Here is a 17,369-nt window from a genome sequence, read left to right on the forward strand (position 1 = left end):
AGTACTCTATCATCTCATTATTTTTATAATCATTTTTTTTGTAAACAAAAGACAAAAACCTTCTATAATATATAATATATGCAAATAACTAAAAATATTTAATATTACTGTTTTAAAAAATTGTTTTTAGAACCAAGACCGAGATTTTAAAATTTTATAGTTTCTACTTAAATTAGACAGAGAAGGTAAATAAGAAAAAATTAGACGATAAGGTTCCGACTACATTAATAATATCTTAATAATAATATTCAATATAAATATATGTAAATAAATAAAATATACTAGTAATAAAATGAATCAAATTTGAATGAAAAAAATGACTAAAATTATTTATTATTTCATTTTAATTGACTTATTTTACTTAACTTATTTTATACATATTAATCATTTAAATCATGACACTTTTAAGTCAGTCTCATTCATTAAGTTGAGAGCTTCTCCTGAAGGATTTGGTGATCCTGATCCCAATAAAGGTGATAAGAATACCGAGAAGAAAAAGGCTGTTGGTATTATTGGAGCTGCACTTTCTGGAAAAAGTGACTTTAAAAAATACACTTCAGATCACGGTCATGGTACAGAACAAGGACCACCCGAAGAACAAGGACCACCCGAAGAACAAGGACCACCCAAAGAACAAGGACCACCCAAAGAACAAGGACCACCCAAGGAATTAGATCCTTCAAAGGGCGCAATACCAAAGAAGAAGCAAGCAAAAAAGCTCCCAAAACTTGATATACCACCTCCTAAAAAATTAGAAAGTTCAGGATCTGACAGTGGAACACCAAGTCCAGACTCAAATCCATCAACACCTAAATTTATGCTTAAACCAGAAGAACTTACTCGAAAAAGAGATGATGTCGTTAAAGTTAAACAAGAGCTCGAGTCATTATTAAGATCGTCTTCGAAAGTTTTAACACCTGATATAGAACGAGAAATTAAAAGTCCTGCTGACATCATAGCAGTTCGTGAAAGCAAAACAAGAATTGATAAACTTATTATGTTGGATCTTTCTTTTCTTTTAAAATTATTGTTTGATTTATTCAGACACTATACAGGTGGAGTTGATGCAATAGTAACTCAAGATGATATCAAAAAATTATCTGGTGGAATAGACCAAACTAAATCAAAAGATTCTATCAAAAAAGATGTTGAAAGTGCTTTATCCAGTCTCAAAGGTTCACTATTTAATAAATTTAATGATATATACTCAGAATATTGTACAGTTGGTCTGGTCAAGGGGTTGTCAATTAAATACTTGGATAAATTCTCATCACTACTAAAATCTCAAGAAAGCTTGGATCGTATACTTAACCCATATAAACCGCGAAGCAGTTCTGATAGAGCAGTTAAAGCAAAAGCTTCTTACGAGCAAGTGAAGAAGGCGAACTCTGAAGTCAAACAATTATTAGTTGAAATGATTAACTGTCTTTTGTCTTTGTCCTTAGGAAAATTCATTCAAACTCAATCTGGTTCAGTTACTGTTCAATGCACTATTGAGAGATTGTTATTATTGATTCTATTGTTTGGAATGTTTCATTCGTTAAAAAGGGCACTTGATTACATAATTACAAGTTCATCATCAACACTAGAAAAATACAGGGAACTAAAAATACTGGGAAGTAGTGCTACTAGTGAACAAAAAAAAGAAAGAAAAAAATTGTACAAAGCATTAGTTGGCATTTCACAACTCAAGATTGAATCTCAAATTGTTGAAGACGTTTCTAAAGTTTTGGAAATGAAAATAAGTGGTTGCAATTCGTTTTTGAACTTTGATTGAATTGCCTAATAATTTTAATTGAAATGTATGAATATAAAATAAATCACTCCGCTATAAAATGAATGATTTATATGTAGTTCGTTGAAGTGTAACTAAAAAGTGTTAATTTTTTGTTGAATTTAATATTACCATATCAACAATGACATAAAAAAGCAGATAATTCTGATATATTTGCTCCATAAGTATAGTTAAATAAAGGTAAAAAGTTTATAAAACAAAGAGAGTGAGAGCTAAGTCTCTAGTAGAAGAACTAAGTTTATTTCTTTCTTCGATTTAATTATTTTTGAGTTTAATTCCCTGGTGACTTATTAAAAACCAATATGCGCTGTTTTTTTATTCTCTTTTCTAGGTTTAATGAGACCAAACTAATTTAAAAACAAACATTATGAAACTAAAATAAGACTTTAGTACCGATAAAACATGTTCAAATAACATAATTAATTTAAATTAAAAATAAAAAACACAAGTATCATATATATCATTTCTGCATAAACAAATCAAGAAACCAGATTCACGATATAACTATAGCGAAAAATTAATTATTTAATTGTTGCTTAAAATACTAACAAAACTTTGAATGTTCTGATTCCCAGTGTAGTGTTGACCTATCTCAGCTAGATAGGGTTGAAAAGCAAATTTGATAAGTTTAATATAATCGTTGTGATAAATGCACTTGAGAAAATTAAATAACTGAGGAGAATTTCCGCGATTGTCCCCATAACTTCCGTTTTTAAAGTCATCAACAGCAATTCCTTTAAAGTTAATAATGTCAAAAATCTCTTTATAAGCAGGGTAAGAACAAGTGAGAGTGTTACCGGAAGCAACCAAAAGTTTGTGGTAGTTAATTTCGTATTCATCTTGGACAAAACCGTTTTGGTCTAAAATTGAATTTGACAAATCGGTGATTTGATTGGAATTGTTATGAGATCCGCCAATTAATGAAGAGGAATTAGACGAAGTATCCTTTCTTTGAAGATTAAATTCATCTAAAGAACCGCTGTTGATTGAGTTATATATGCAATATATGGTTTTAAATGCTTCAAAAATAAAACTGCCGTTGCTTAGCTTTGTCGCTTGTTCAACTTGAGTTTCATACATAAGTTTTAAGAGAGCAATAAAAATTACATATCTTGCTTGAGGAGAAAGAGTGGCCTTTTGCAAATTAGGGAATACAACTTTTTCAAAAAATAATACAGAAAGACCACTTTGTAGCGTATCCAAAGTATTCATTAAATTATGTTCGTTAAACTCGTTGAATGGTTTCTTGATTACCACTATAGATAAAGATCCGATAACCTGAACAATCATAATAGTGTCGCCTATTCTGTTCCACTCCTGAGACTTTGTTAATAAAATATTGCAAAGAGCAGTCAGATACTGAGAGTACCACTGAAACGGGAGATATCTAACTATATCCCTTAGAAAATCAAAAGAGACATTTGACTGAAGCCTTCTGTGACCCAAACAGAATTGAAATCTCTCAAATACTTGTTTGAGATTGCCTAAAATTGTATTCTGAAAAGTATATTGTCTGAAAAACGAAGTACACAATCTAGTTATTCCAGGAATAATTGAAATAGGTCCATGCCATATTTTTGCATCTATCAAGTGAACAAATAATTTGTCATAAAGATCATTCTGAGAAGGTTTTGTATCTAGTCTAAGAGCCAACAACTGAAGTGAATACGGGATGAAATCAGTCAAGTTTTTTTCCAATATACCTATTAATAACGGCAAAATAAATTGATCTAGATCTTCACAATTACTTGAATTTCTGATACAAACGCCGAGTAACTCAAAAAGATAGTGATTAAATGACGGATTTTTGGGATTCTCAATAGCCAACTTGATACAATCTACTATCGTTGGCGTAATACCATTCACGTACTCTGACCCCAGGTGATTTAAGTAAATGAGCAGTTTAACAATGCACCTCGGGATAAACTCACTCTCAGTTAAGTAAGACCTCTTCTCATTCCCAATACACGCTCTCTTCAACATTGGGTGAAGATAATCGTTTAGTATTTGCAAACAAAAATGTTGAGTATCATTCGGATTTAACTTAAATAAAACACAGGTGTTATTGTTATTATTATTGTTGATATTGCCGTTAACACTGTTGCCATTTCCGATATTATTCAGAGCATTATTAGACACCTTTTGAGTCAGTATCTTCTCAAAAGCCATAAGTATCATCATCTCCTCTATACTCGAAGTTCTGTTTAGCAACCAATTATATGACTGATTTAATATATCCATTGAAGCTTTGTCGCTAAAATGACTCCTAAATACAATCAAATACTTCAATGCACAACAACGCATTAAAGGCGTATCTGTGAAATCCCTAATATATCTTTCGTAAAATCCAACCAAATCTATATTGTGCTCTAATTGAGTAACACCACTTGTTCTAGAGAAGGACCTAACTGAAAGACAAATAAACAAAAAAACAGAAGCCTCTCTAGTTACATCAGAGTTGCTTATTTTGTATTTACAGTATTGATTCGATTTCTCATTGTACTCCTCCCACTCATAAAAAGTTGAATTATCATTGGTAATTTTGTTGAGTAAATTTATAATCAACGTGCTCAACAATTCGTTCAGTCGTGCAAAATAGAACTTCCCCAGATTCTTAATGCACTCCAAGGCAGCGGAACGCTTTGATGTGGAGTCACATACATCGTTAATATCCCAAATATACTTATATATGAAGTCCTTCGGCATTTCTTCTATCAAAGACAAGTCATTCAGATCCAAGAACGTACAAGGAATTAATATCTTTTCGACTAGATGATCTAAAACTCCTGCGTCCAAAAAGGAATTTTCTGACCATTGTGTTGCTGCCAAAGATCCAATAAATCTCAAACCTTCATCTACCAGAGTAGACATGGAATTCAAAAGTTCTTGACTACTGTTTTCCAGGTTCTTCTTATCTTGAGAAACCATTTTCGTTAAAAGGATAGCGACAGTAGACAATGACTTTCTTGAATAAATGTCAAAAGGCTCCTGATACCTGTCAGAATATATCCTCAAATTCTCACATATTTGACCTTTTAAACTAAAATAATTAATCAAGTGCTCCTCATCTCCCAGTATACAGGGAACTGCATCCAACTCCAATATAGCATGAAAAGATTCCATGAAAATGGCAATTCTGTCCTCAAAAAACTCTGGAATGTCACAACAATGAAGAATATAAAATATCTGACAACTCAAAAGACATATCTTCAATATAAACAACCTTGAATTAGAATCTTGTGTTATTACAGGAAGTTGTCTTACTAAACAATGTGACGAATAAACGAACATTTTGTACATTGGCTCGCAAACTATCTTTAAAATCTCCTTTAATTCAAGCAATATTTTATTTGAAGATTCAGCATATCTATATTTGTCCAGTATCAACTTTATTATCGACAATGTACACTCGTATTGCCTTAATTTACTCACCAAAAGTCCAATATCTCCATTTGTAAAGACTCCGTTCCTAGCACTCCCAATCATATCCACACTATCATCTGGAAGAAACTTAACTATATCCGACAATAAAGTATTCCAATATGACGGAAAGTCCCTAACTGAAATATATAATAACATTTCTCCTATTTGAGATTGAATTATTACTGGTGAATTCATGTAGATATTAACAATATTGCCCTTAATTATATCCCTATCTGACTTACTCATTCCTCCCTGTTCCCAATCTAAATCCCATTTCCTTTTAACAAGGTTTTTCATATAAATACATCCTACCTGTCTTATATGCGTCTCTAATTCTGTCTTTGATACTATTGTCAAAATCGTCTCCACAAAACCGGGCAAACTCTCCTTCATGTTCAGAGAATTCTCTGCCACTTTAACATCATTTGGGTTCGTACTTGCACTCAAACTCAAGAGAGTCACTATTTCCTCCATTTTTTATAAAGTTACTATTCCGATACTCTACCACCACTTATAAATTCAAAACACAATTAAATACTTCCTGTAGAGTCAAAAAGTAAACCTCGCCTATAAATACCGTTTATGTTAACAATCCTATGAAAAAATAAATAATATCTATATGTTTACTTTTTTTTACCTCTTTCTAATTATTTTTCTCTTGTTTCGGTTCAACATTCAAACCTGATATCAAAAAAGCTATATGTGGGGTTCCCGCCTAAATGCAGCTTCGTTGCCAAAATAATATCATGAGATTAGAATGAAATTATTAGGAAACTAGGACTATTTTTTGTTTAGTTTAAATAAATAAAATAACTAGTTAACTAGTACTTTAGCTGCCTTTACATATAGTACTCTTGTTTTCACTCTTTAATCTTGCTCCATTTGTTCCTTTCTCAGAATGTATACAACTTATTCTCACGATTAATTAGATGTTTTTCACTGTTAGCGACTTCTCTATAAATAGGGAGAAGCTCTAGGGAGTGAATACTGTTATTATCATCGTATTCAATTGGAGAACTATTTTCACCTAAATACCTGTTCATAAATAGTCCACTGAAAAACAAACCTAAAATCGTAATTGAGGTGATTATTAAAAGCTTCAATGAAGCATTAATAGTTTCCATGTGATTGTTAATGTACATGTCAAAAAATGGAGCTGTTGAAATCACAATTTGGACTAAAGACAAAACCGAGGACCTTATTTTCGATGAAGCTGAATCAATTGTAAGAAACAATATAGTCATCGATGGAACCACGCAACATAAATGAAAAATTCCATGACAGAGCAAAAATGCAGAGGTAAAATCCGTAAATGATTTTATTGGAATCTCACGAAATGTGTATGTGCAGATAGTTAATCCAGAGGATACAACTGATATAAGTACGAAACAACATACTTGAATTATAGCCGGCGATAATAACAAAGGAAAGATTGACAACCATATAGAAATGAGTAATGCTATCATTGATTCAAATAACAAAAGATAAAGCTCCCACCATTCAATATTATTTGGATTATCACCAGGCAAAACCCATTGACAAAAGTTATTTCCTGTTTGAATAAAGTTTAATATCCACCAAGGTACCAAAATAAATATAAATAATCTATTTTTTTTGCTAAATAAGAAGCTAATTAAACGATTAAAACAAATACTCACTCCTGAACTATCTATTTCATCTGTATATACCACTTCTTTAAAATAATTTAGTTTGTTATTTATAATATAAATTCCATAAAATGCTAATAATATTAATATAATAATATTAATTGAGAACATGTATGAATAATAATTGTTTATAGTATTATTTTTTTTATCAAGGTCTTTATTTCCAAGAAAAATTAAAATTAATGAAATAAATGTTGCTCTAACGATGAGAATACTTAAAAATCTCCAAATATTACAGAAACACATCTTCATCCAACATAAATTACGATTATCACCATAATATTCCGCATCCTTCATTTCAACCTCATACACCAAAACATTCATTGTATAATAAATACTTATCGAGCTCGATCTCAATATTCCAAAAATTGCAAAAAGTATTAATGTGAATAGATTGACTTTAAACTCTTCATCTCTTTTCATTGATTTTAAATGATTACTTGAGTAATAATGATTTTTTATATTTTTTCCATCATGAGATTCAATTACAACATCTAATAATTCTTCCGAAACCAAATGTTCACCAATATTAACTTTACCAATAATGTTTAAACTATCGTCGTATAGCAATATATTATCATAGCCAACAAATGATTCCGAATCTCTTATATATATCAAATCAAACTTTAATAAATCGTACCCGGTAAGCAAATTTCCCGAAACAAGTAGTAAAGACAACACTGATAAAAACAATATTATTTTAAATGAATATTTTATTGAAGCCATTCTGCTTTTTGCATCTGAAATTAAACCCAAAATCAAAGTGACTAACACCTCAACTAAAGACAAGAATATTTGAAATGGGATTCTTGATGTTACACCTACTGCTATTAGTGGCCACAGCATCGTTATACAATAATTTATAAAAGAAGATATCCCCATAATAATCATTATTTCCAAATCTAATCCAACATTTTTTGATTTTTTATTGTTCACTTCTTTATTTATTAGACACTCCATTCTTCGTATCCATTATATTGTATTTGTAATTATCTGTCTACGCTGTTGCTTACATTTGAAATTCCTTACAATTTTTTATGCACATCCACACTTTTTCATTTAAACTTTATCTTTTATAGCATTAATTCAATGTTTATTTTACCGAAATAATCGATACAACATGCACTCAATGTTTTAAGAAAAAAAAATGCTGAGAATTATGTCTTAATATTTGGGTATTTTATTTAACCTACTAACTCAAAGCCACACATAAAAATTTCCAACTTAACTTCTTTATTTATTATTTCTACGCATCTCACAATCAACTCTTCAACCACAAAACTAGTCCAAAAGTACATTTTTGCTCTTTTGCGCGATATTAAAAAACATAACCGTGCCGCCATACCGTCCCTTCATTAGGCGGCTTTATTGTAATTTAAGCATTAAAATTATTCCTCTATTAGCAAAGATAGCCGCCTCGCTAAAAACACTTTCCCACATTAACTACTCATACGCCTAACGCCCCATCACTATGTGATTTTCCATGCATTTAACAAATCCCTCTAACAGTTGTTAAAATTCTCAAATATCATTCTGTTAAAATAAAACTGGTACAATTCTGATCAAACCCATAGAATAACAGACACTTGATAGTAAACGATACAAAAACCCGCACTTCTAACTATTCCAGTGTGTGACCATCCGAATGTAAGGTCCTCCAATATAATTCACTTAGGCCACTTTATTATTGAAAATTTATTCCTGACATACAATCATTTAACTCCCACTTCAACTAACTCTCTCCTTTATCTCACTCAGAATATTTACTCTTCTTTCAGATAGCTCTATGGAGTAAAAAAATTAATATTTAAAATTCAAAAACAGTTCCCGCCTTATTTTCCCGCCCAGAGGGTTTAGCTTTTCTTAGTTTATGAATAATATAGACCCCATTTAATTGAAAAAAAATCTATAGTGTAATTTCCTAGGAAGGAATAGCCGAGAAATAAACAATATTCTTAAAATTTCATTGATAATTAAAGTTGTGAGAGGCTGTTGATGTGCTTTTGAGAGAAAATTATAGTTTGTCTGTCGGCCCAATTCGAAAGTTAAGAGTATAGACAACAACCTTATTTTGAAATTTAATGATCAAGAAACAAAAACTTTAGCGGAAATATTTGTGGTAAAAAATTTGAAAAAGAGACTTTAGTAAACATCTAGAAGGTACTCCGAGTGTTAATGGTTATCTGGGGTATTTTGGAAATATTTGAGAATTACAGTGGGTTGACAGAAGTATGACATGAATGTACATTTCCTCTTGAGCAAGTCTAGGAGTAGCTGATATATAAAATCATTAATTAAAAGCTTTAATAGGGTTTGAATTTGAAAATAGGTATATAGTGGCGAGCGGAGAGTATCAAGGACTTGCAATGGAGGTTAGAGTAGGAGGAAAGTATAGGCTCGGTAGAAAAATAGGAAGTGGTTCTTTTGGGGACATATACCTGGGTACAAATGTGACTAACAGCGAGGAGGTTGCTATTAAACTAGAGAGTGTTAAATCGCGTCACCCCCAGCTTCTTTATGAGTCTAAGTTATATAAGATTCTTGCAGGGGGAATCGGAGTCCCAACAGTTCATTGGTATGGAATAGAAGGTGATTACAACGTTATGATTTTAGACTTGCTTGGCCCTTCATTAGAAGATTTGTTTACCATTTGTAATCGAAAATTTTCTCTCAAGACTGTTTTGATGTTGGCAGATCAGATGCTCAATAGAATTGAGTTTGTCCACTCGAAAAATTTTATACACAGAGATATAAAACCAGACAATTTTTTGATAGGTCGGGGCAAAAAGCTCAATGTGGTTTATATAATTGACTTCGGTTTAGCAAAAAAATATCGCGATCCCAAGTCTCAGGCTCACATTCCCTATAGAGAAGGTAAAAACTTAACTGGGACAGCACGCTACGCCTCTATTAATACCCATCTTGGTATTGAACAGAGTAGAAGAGACGACTTGGAAGCCCTTGGTTATGTTTTGATGTACTTTAACAGAGGAACTCTCCCTTGGCAAGGGTTAAAGGCTACTTCAAAAAAGGACAAGTATGACAAAATTATGGAACGAAAGATTTCTACTCCAATCGAAACATTGTGTAAACACCATCCATTTGAATTTATTACTTTCTTAAATTATTGCAGAGCACTTAGGTTTGAAGACAGACCAGACTATGCGTACTTAAGGAGACTATTTAAGGACCTTTTCTTTAGGGAGGGTTACCAGTATGACTTTATATTTGACTGGAGTTTTCTGCAACCTGAAAAGGACAGAAGAAGAACCGGAAACCCAAACGTTGTTGGTATGGGAGTAGGTTTGGGTGTAACACCCCCGAATGCGATTGCTCAGGGAAACATTCAAAACCAGGCAGCAACTCCAAATGCAAATATCCCGGTTGCCCTCAATACCTCAGTAGCTGCAAACCAATATGGAGTATCTCAAATCCCAACAGTTGGAATGCAAGTGAGTGCTGTCAACACTGTTGGTATTGTTTCTAATCCGAATAACTGCCTGCAGCCGAACGTGAATTGTGTGGCTGGTACAGAAGACGCTAATCAGGGAGTCCGCCAAGACCAACAAGAGGAACAATGGGGTGCTGCCGTAAAATGAGCCACACGCTTTCTCATTTCTTGAACCCCACCTGATGCTAAAAATAAGGTCCTATTGCCACGCTGATAGTATTAAAATACTAAACAGCTAATATTTCTTATTTTTCATCTAATTTAGATTTGTATCTGGATAGATAACGAGAACATTTGGGGTGTTAACAAGAATAGTTGGCAGAGGATTGAACGAAAACCACTAGTGAAAACAAAAGCGGTGTCTTTGAATTGGAGGCATGCGCATCCTGTTAATACTTTATTGCTTTTTTGCTCCCCCTTACTTGTGGCTTTATTATCATTATCCTTAGAATAAATAATATGATCTAAGTGTTATTTCAGTCTAATAAACTACATATTTAACATTAGATGTGTAACGCCACCGGCTTTCGAAACCCTTAGGCAGGGGCCCACATTTTTGGGGAGCGGTGCCACTGGTGAAATATCGAATACTAAAAATATGACAAACACTGGCTATTGACACTTGCAGGGACTGAAACTCGAACTTCCCTCTCCTAGTGCTCAAGTTCTCCTATTTAACTTATTTTTTTATCCCTATGTCTTTCATTTTCACATACTGCTTGCCGCCCGTTCCCCCCACGCATTCCGCATCCAAAGTTGGCTATAGGCGAGGCTTCGGGACCCCCTCCCCACAAAAGGCGCCATTGTCATAAATTGTCTATCATTTATTTTTTTCACCCCCAAATCGGAAAGTGATTTTCTTTCGGTCTTATGTAAGCACCTCCCCACTTACCGCCTAAATCATCTATGAAACCCTCCTTTCACAGTAGTTGTGAATAAGAGGTATAAAGTTTAAGTTTTGATCATTGTTTTTTCCTCTTATTCTTTTTGCTTATTTTGGAAAGAGATTGACAAGCAATTATTTTAATCGAGGTAAGGTGGAACTGATCAGGTAATTGAAGTAGTGAAAGTGAAAACAACGCAAATTCGGGAATTGGCTGTACACAATAAAAGGTTTATAAAGGCAAGAAGAGAAATAATTGGTGTAAATTTACATATTATATAAACAAGTAATCTTTTTATGTTAAAATTTCATTAGACCCGCAGATACAGGCATACATATATGTATATATACATGTATAAATGTATATTCAAGTTACAGGAAATTAGTAGGCAATTTAAATTTTAAAATAAGATACATCTGTTTGAGAGTGTCTGCGGACAATTTAAGTCAAGATGGACTACCAAGAGCAAGAGAATCAAACAGGAGTTAGGTTTAACTGGAATATTTGGCCCTCAACCAAGCTTGAAGCTACACGGGTTGAAATTCCGTTGGGGTGCCTTTTTACACCCCTTAAAGAAAGTAATAAATTGCAACTTGTTGAATACGAACCCATTAGATGCAGAGCGTCAGGTTGCATTTTAAATCCATACTGTCCCGTTGACTTCAGATCCAAAGTATGGACATGTCCATTCTCTTTACAGAGGAACCCTTTCCCTCCCCATTACGCCGAGCATATAAGTGAGACGGTTCTTCCTGCAGAACTTATGTATCCTTCGATTGAATATATATTACCAAGTGTCCCTACTAACAATGTTAACCCTCCAGTATTCATTTTCGTAATTGACACTTGTTTGATTGAGGCAGAACTTACGGAATTGAGGGACTCTATTCAACAAGCTATATCTCTTATGCCATCCGACGCTTTGATTGGACTTATTACATTTGGGACTGTTTGTTGCGTTCACGAAATTGGATTTTCTGAATGCTCTAAATCTTATGTTTTTAGGGGTGGTAAAGACGTGACTGCCCAACAGATCCAGCTCCAACTCGGATTGACATCCAGAGTTGATCCTAGAACCGCAGGAGGCGCTTCTCAGGAATCTTCAAGAAGATTTCTTCTTCCGGTATCTGAGTGCGAGTTTTCTCTCATGGGAATTTTGGATGATCTTCATCCAGATTCCTGGACAATACCGGCCGATACACGCCCTCAAAGGTGCACAGGAGTGGCGCTAGCCGTTGCTACAGGAATAATGGAAGCTTGTTGTGTACAACAAAGTGGAAGGATTATGCTTTTTGTTGGAGGAGTGTGTACTGTTGGGCCTGGAACCATCGTTGCTCTTCCGCTTGCAGAGTCGATCAGACATCATCTGGACCTGCAAAAGAACTCGAATTCTGCAAGGCACGTTCAAAAGGCCATTAAATTCTACTCTTCTCTCGCTCAAAGAGCCGTTCAAAACGGACATGCTGTTGATATTATGGCCTGTTCCTTGGATCAAGTTGGTCTTCATGAGATGCGTGTGCTTTGTGATAGAAGTGGTGGATATATGGTAATGAGTGACTCGTTCAGTATGAACATATTTAGGGATTCATTTAAGAAAATGTTTGAGCCTGACGAATCTGGTTACATTAAACAGGCCTTTAATGGTCGTATTGAAATACTTTGTTCAAAGGATGTTAAGGTTAGCGGGGCCATTGGAGCCTGTACAGGCACTGGTAAGAAGGGTGCACAAGTTGGAGACACCATGATCGGTGAAAGTAATACATGTGAATGGACTCTAGGTGCTCTTGATAAAAACACTACAATTGCTTTTTATTTCGAGGTTGTGGCACAAGGCCCGAATCAAATTCCACCGGGTAAACAATCCTATATACAATTTCAAACCTTATATAATCATCCTTCCGGAAGAAAAAGACTTAGGGTTACGACTGTGTCATACAGGTATTCAGAACCCAATATTCTGGACCTGGCTCCTGGTTTTGATCAGGAGTCTGCAGCCGTGTTGATGGCACGACTCGCAGTCATTAGAACCGAGAATGAGGATGGACTTGACGTTTTGAGATGGCTCGACAGAAAACTCATTAGGCTTGTATCAAGATTTGCGGATTATCAAAAAGATGATCCTAACTCATTCCATCTATCATCTGAGTTTAGCATCTATCCCCAATTTATGTATCATCTCAGAAGAAGTCACTTCCTTCAAACATTCAATGCATCGCCGGACGAAACCGCGTATTACAGAACTATTCTTCTCAGAGAAAACGTGATGAACTCATTGGTCATGATCCAACCTGCTCTTTTACAATATTCATTCGATGAAGGTCCTCCTCAACCAGTTCTCTTGGATGTACAATCTCTAAAGCCAAATGTTATTCTCCTTCTCGACTCATTTTTCCACATTGTTGTTTGGTATGGTGAAATGATTCACCAGTGGAAAGAACAAGGGTATCACGAAAATCCTGAATACGAGAACTTCAAGAATCTACTTCTCGCACCAGCTGAAGATGCCCGTTCTATTCTTCAAGACAGATTTCCAGTCCCAAAATTCGTCCTTTGCCATGCCGGTGGCTCTCAAGCTCGCTTTTTACTTGCTAAAGTCAATCCCTCTGCAACCCATAACACGCTCTCTGGAGCAACATTCGATTCTGTTTCTGATGGTTCTATAGTCATTACTGATGATGTGTCTCTTAAGGTATTTATGGAGCATCTCATTAAACTTGCAGTCCAATCATAATCGTGAGTGTAACCAAAATCCACAATTTGTTATATTTGGATAAAACTGCTAGTGAGTCTGACGTTATTATTTTTCGTTTCATACAAGTTCCTGGGACATTTGGTACCGTCGAATAGTTATAAGATGTTATTACTCTATCAAAGTATTTGAATCTAAAGAGCAGTGGATGACTTTGGGCTTTTTGATTTGACAACAACGGAATTTCTGGTGGACAAATCTTTAATGCATTTATACTAGAAGGAACAGTGTATAGGTTATAATATTGATTATAAATTAGCAATTTACTAAACTGGCTATAATTGTCATAATACTTTGGATCCGGGTCTAAATTTAATCTGGAGGTCAATACTTGAATATCTTCTTTCTTAATGATAAAATTGTAATTAATTCTTTCATTAGGACTTATTTCTTTTGATGAGAATATATCTTTATCTAGTTGCTCAACATTACTTTTTTTAATAATTAATGTAAGTAAATTCATCACATATTTTTCTTTGGAAGTTAGTATATTCTTTATTATCTTAATTATAATACTATTGTCAGATTTTTTTATTCCGTGTCCTTTTGAACTGTTTTCTATTCTAGTGTATCTCACTTTTTTCTTGCAGTCTGATTGTTTATAGTACCCGTTTCCTATTACGAGAAATATAGTGCATTCCGAGTTTCCGATGTTTTTGCCTCTAAACTCCATTCTATTAAAATTTATTTCCTTCCCCTCCAATGAAGGTTCATCTATGATGTATACATATCTGAAGTTTTCCTTATAAGTTAGTTTTGTAATTAAATAATCTGGTGAATTTGTTTCCAATTTAATGGCCTGATTCTTTAAGAGTGGAAACGGATGATAAGAACTGTGACTCTGCTGAACAGAAATTAATTGAAAAAAGTAATCCCTTTTGCTGTAATCTAATAATTTATTTACCCTTGGCTCCAGATACGGGCCCATATAGTTTTCATTTACACTTAGAAACAGCAATGAAGTAAAATAAGGATTTTCTATAGTAGATTCTGATGTAGAGACGCTAAAATCAACATAAATATTATTTTCAATCGATATTACCATGCTTGGTTTTGTTATTTGAATGGACAAGCCCCACCACCCCTCCATAAATCCATTCTGTGAGTCCAATAATATTGTTAAAACCCTTTTTTTTTTAATGTATTTGAATATTTTCGGCTTTCTGCTAGTTATCGTCGGGGGGTGTACTCCAACATTCAACTCCTCATTCAACTCTTCTATGAATATGTTTGGTATTCCTAAATTTATTGCCATGAACTTGTTTTTTTGCTCCTTCAAAATATAAAAATATATTACCATTGAATAATTGTTGTTTGAGTCAATAAACACAAATGGACCACTTACTTCGCTTATGTTGGTTTCCTTTCCATCATAAACCTCACCTTTTATTATCTTCTTTGTTACTAATTTTGAGACACTGTTGACTCCGTTATGCATTGTGTTTGAATACAATTCAACCTCCCACTCGTCGTGAACTTTCTCTGAATTAGAACCACCATTAGAAGCTACTCGCAAATTTAAATTATTCCCATTAACCTGTAATATGCACTCGAATGGATAATGTGGATCTATATCAAATAATACAATTGAATTCGTTTTTATGTCATATTCTACTCTCACATTTTCCTGGTGCAGCGATTTATCGTATATAAGTGGTCTCAATAATATATTTGAATATGCTATTTCGTTCTCAAGTTCCTCTTTAACAAAATAAACGTTTTTCAATAGTGGTCTAATCTTCAAATTATACTTTGTTTTTATTTTACCGTTTGTTTTCCCAATTCTAACAAGTACTGGATACAGTTCTGATTCCGTCATTCTGTATCTTATCTTAACATTTATATCTCTCATTTTTGGAAAGGTATAAGTTCCCGTTGAAATGGGAGAATAATTGATGTTATTGTATAACTTTTCGTCATTCTTTTGATTTCCAATATTACTTATGTCTTTATTGTTAAATAAATACCTTATCCACTCGCCCATACATTCATTTTTTGCTGTTATTTCATCTATCACAGTCTCATTTAAACTTAAAAATTCAGGTTTTGATGACGGAACAGAACCAACCAACACATCGATCTTAACTTTTTTGTCAGAACCCAACTCTTTTGGGACTTCTAAGTTCTTTATTACAATTTTCATCGGGAAAATACTGTCTATCTTTCGACTTGTGCTCTCAGAAAGACCCAATATTAAAATAAGCTGTGGATTTTTAGTTTGAATATAGCATTCGTAGTTATGATTTGTTATCTCACAAAAATCACCCTCAACTGCATCCGCATTTATTCTAAAGCAGTCATTGTTGTACTCACATTCTGGGAAGGTCAATCTTATTCTTACTGGCTCTGAGCCCACTAGAAGTTCGTTCGGAAGCTCCCCTTTTGCAGCATGATCTAATGTGAAAATTAATCTAGACATCTGACTGCCTTTATAAAAAGAATCAAATGTCGCATTCTTGATGCTCAAAGGACTCATCAGAGGTCCCAATGTGTTTGCAACAGATTCCTGATTTACTTTTGTCAAACAAAAAGGTATAGTTGGCATATTGTTTTTTGTGCTTGTAATGCTTAAATTCCAATTACCTGTAAATTCGCTTATTTCCGGGTTCTGAAGATCAAATCTCAATATATAGCTCCCATTATTCAAATTCCCCATTAACTTCAAAACTTCTGTGCTTTTTGTCACATAATTAGGTATCTCCAAACACTTGCTCGTATTTTGCGACACTACTTCCCAGCTTTGGAACCCCAATGCTGTTAATATATCAAAAAATTCCACTTCAGTTTCTGTATTTAACTCGCATTCTGGAGTTTTGATGCCGTTTTCTATTGCATATTCGTCAAACTTTCCACTCATAACTTTTTCATTTGAATTCACTATTCCTTTACTGACCTTATAATCAATATATGAACTGCTGTTATCGCACTTTGCATCCATATCTTGAAATTTTCCTATCTTTGTTGCCGGTAACAATCTTAACGAATTTATTTTGAATCCGTTAGGAACCGAAACTGTAATCATCGGACTGTAAAATGTACACGGAATTTCAAATTCAAAGTCCACATAGTGATTTTTTGATCCCAGTATGTGGGTGTTTAAATTTGACGCAACTGCATGATATATGCATGCATTGCATGCAACTTTAGCTGCATATACAAAACTGATGTATCTAGTACTTAAAAGAATACTCAAAAACGCTAAACATAAAGACAATGACACTATTTTTCTCATTGAAGTATTATTTATGTCAGGATAGCGAATTTTTTTCTTTTTGCGATTATTTGTTGGGTAAATTTACGATTTTGGTGTTACAGTACAAATAAATTATAATTTAATAGACAAACTATCACTTTTAATTATCAGAAAATGAAAATACAGCGTCGTTCTTGAAAACTGATG

The 17,369-nt window shown here is 33.7% G+C and overlaps 6 protein-coding genes across 6 annotated transcripts; 3 read left to right on the plus strand and 3 right to left on the minus strand.

Annotated features, from left to right (window-relative positions):
- Window positions 1-316: 316 nt before the first annotated feature.
- On the plus strand, window positions 317-1,777 carry FG386_002998 (uncharacterized protein; the record flags this gene model as incomplete). Its single annotated transcript, XM_067342226.1, has 1 exon — window positions 317-1,777. One exon carries the CDS (start codon window positions 317-319, stop codon window positions 1,775-1,777), a length of 1,461 nt encoding a protein of 486 aa, XP_067198887.1.
- Window positions 1,778-2,320: 543 nt separating this feature from the next.
- FG386_002999 (uncharacterized protein) lies at window positions 2,321-5,692 on the minus strand (the record flags this gene model as incomplete). Its single annotated transcript, XM_067342227.1, has 1 exon — window positions 2,321-5,692. The coding sequence occupies one exon, from the start codon at window positions 5,690-5,692 to the stop codon at window positions 2,321-2,323; it is 3,372 nt and encodes a 1,123-aa protein (XP_067198888.1).
- Window positions 5,693-6,111: 419 nt separating this feature from the next.
- FG386_003000 (uncharacterized protein) lies at window positions 6,112-7,845 on the minus strand (the record flags this gene model as incomplete). The annotated part of the gene is made up of 1 exon (XM_067342228.1): window positions 6,112-7,845. One exon carries the CDS (start codon window positions 7,843-7,845, stop codon window positions 6,112-6,114), a length of 1,734 nt encoding a protein of 577 aa, XP_067198889.1.
- A 1,406-nt stretch (window positions 7,846-9,251) lies between these two features.
- On the plus strand, window positions 9,252-10,484 carry FG386_003001 (casein kinase I; the record flags this gene model as incomplete). The annotated part of the gene is made up of 1 exon (XM_067342229.1): window positions 9,252-10,484. One exon carries the CDS (start codon window positions 9,252-9,254, stop codon window positions 10,482-10,484), a length of 1,233 nt encoding a protein of 410 aa, XP_067198890.1.
- Window positions 10,485-11,671: 1,187 nt separating this feature from the next.
- Window positions 11,672-13,951, plus strand: FG386_003002 (Sec23; the record flags this gene model as incomplete). The annotated part of the gene is made up of 1 exon (XM_067342230.1): window positions 11,672-13,951. The coding sequence occupies one exon, from the start codon at window positions 11,672-11,674 to the stop codon at window positions 13,949-13,951; it is 2,280 nt and encodes a 759-aa protein (XP_067198891.1).
- A 48-nt stretch (window positions 13,952-13,999) lies between these two features.
- FG386_003003 (uncharacterized protein) lies at window positions 14,000-17,201 on the minus strand (the record flags this gene model as incomplete). Its single annotated transcript, XM_067342231.1, has 2 exons — window positions 14,000-14,008; window positions 14,058-17,201. The coding sequence occupies 2 exons, from the start codon at window positions 17,199-17,201 to the stop codon at window positions 14,000-14,002; spliced, it is 3,153 nt and encodes a 1,050-aa protein (XP_067198892.1).
- Between the last annotated feature and the right edge of the window lie 168 nt (window positions 17,202-17,369).

The sequence above is a fragment of the Cryptosporidium ryanae genome (assembly GCF_009792415.1).
Source record: "Cryptosporidium ryanae isolate 45019 chromosome Unknown contig_60, whole genome shotgun sequence".
Classification (NCBI taxonomy): domain Eukaryota; phylum Apicomplexa; class Conoidasida; order Eucoccidiorida; family Cryptosporidiidae; genus Cryptosporidium; species Cryptosporidium ryanae.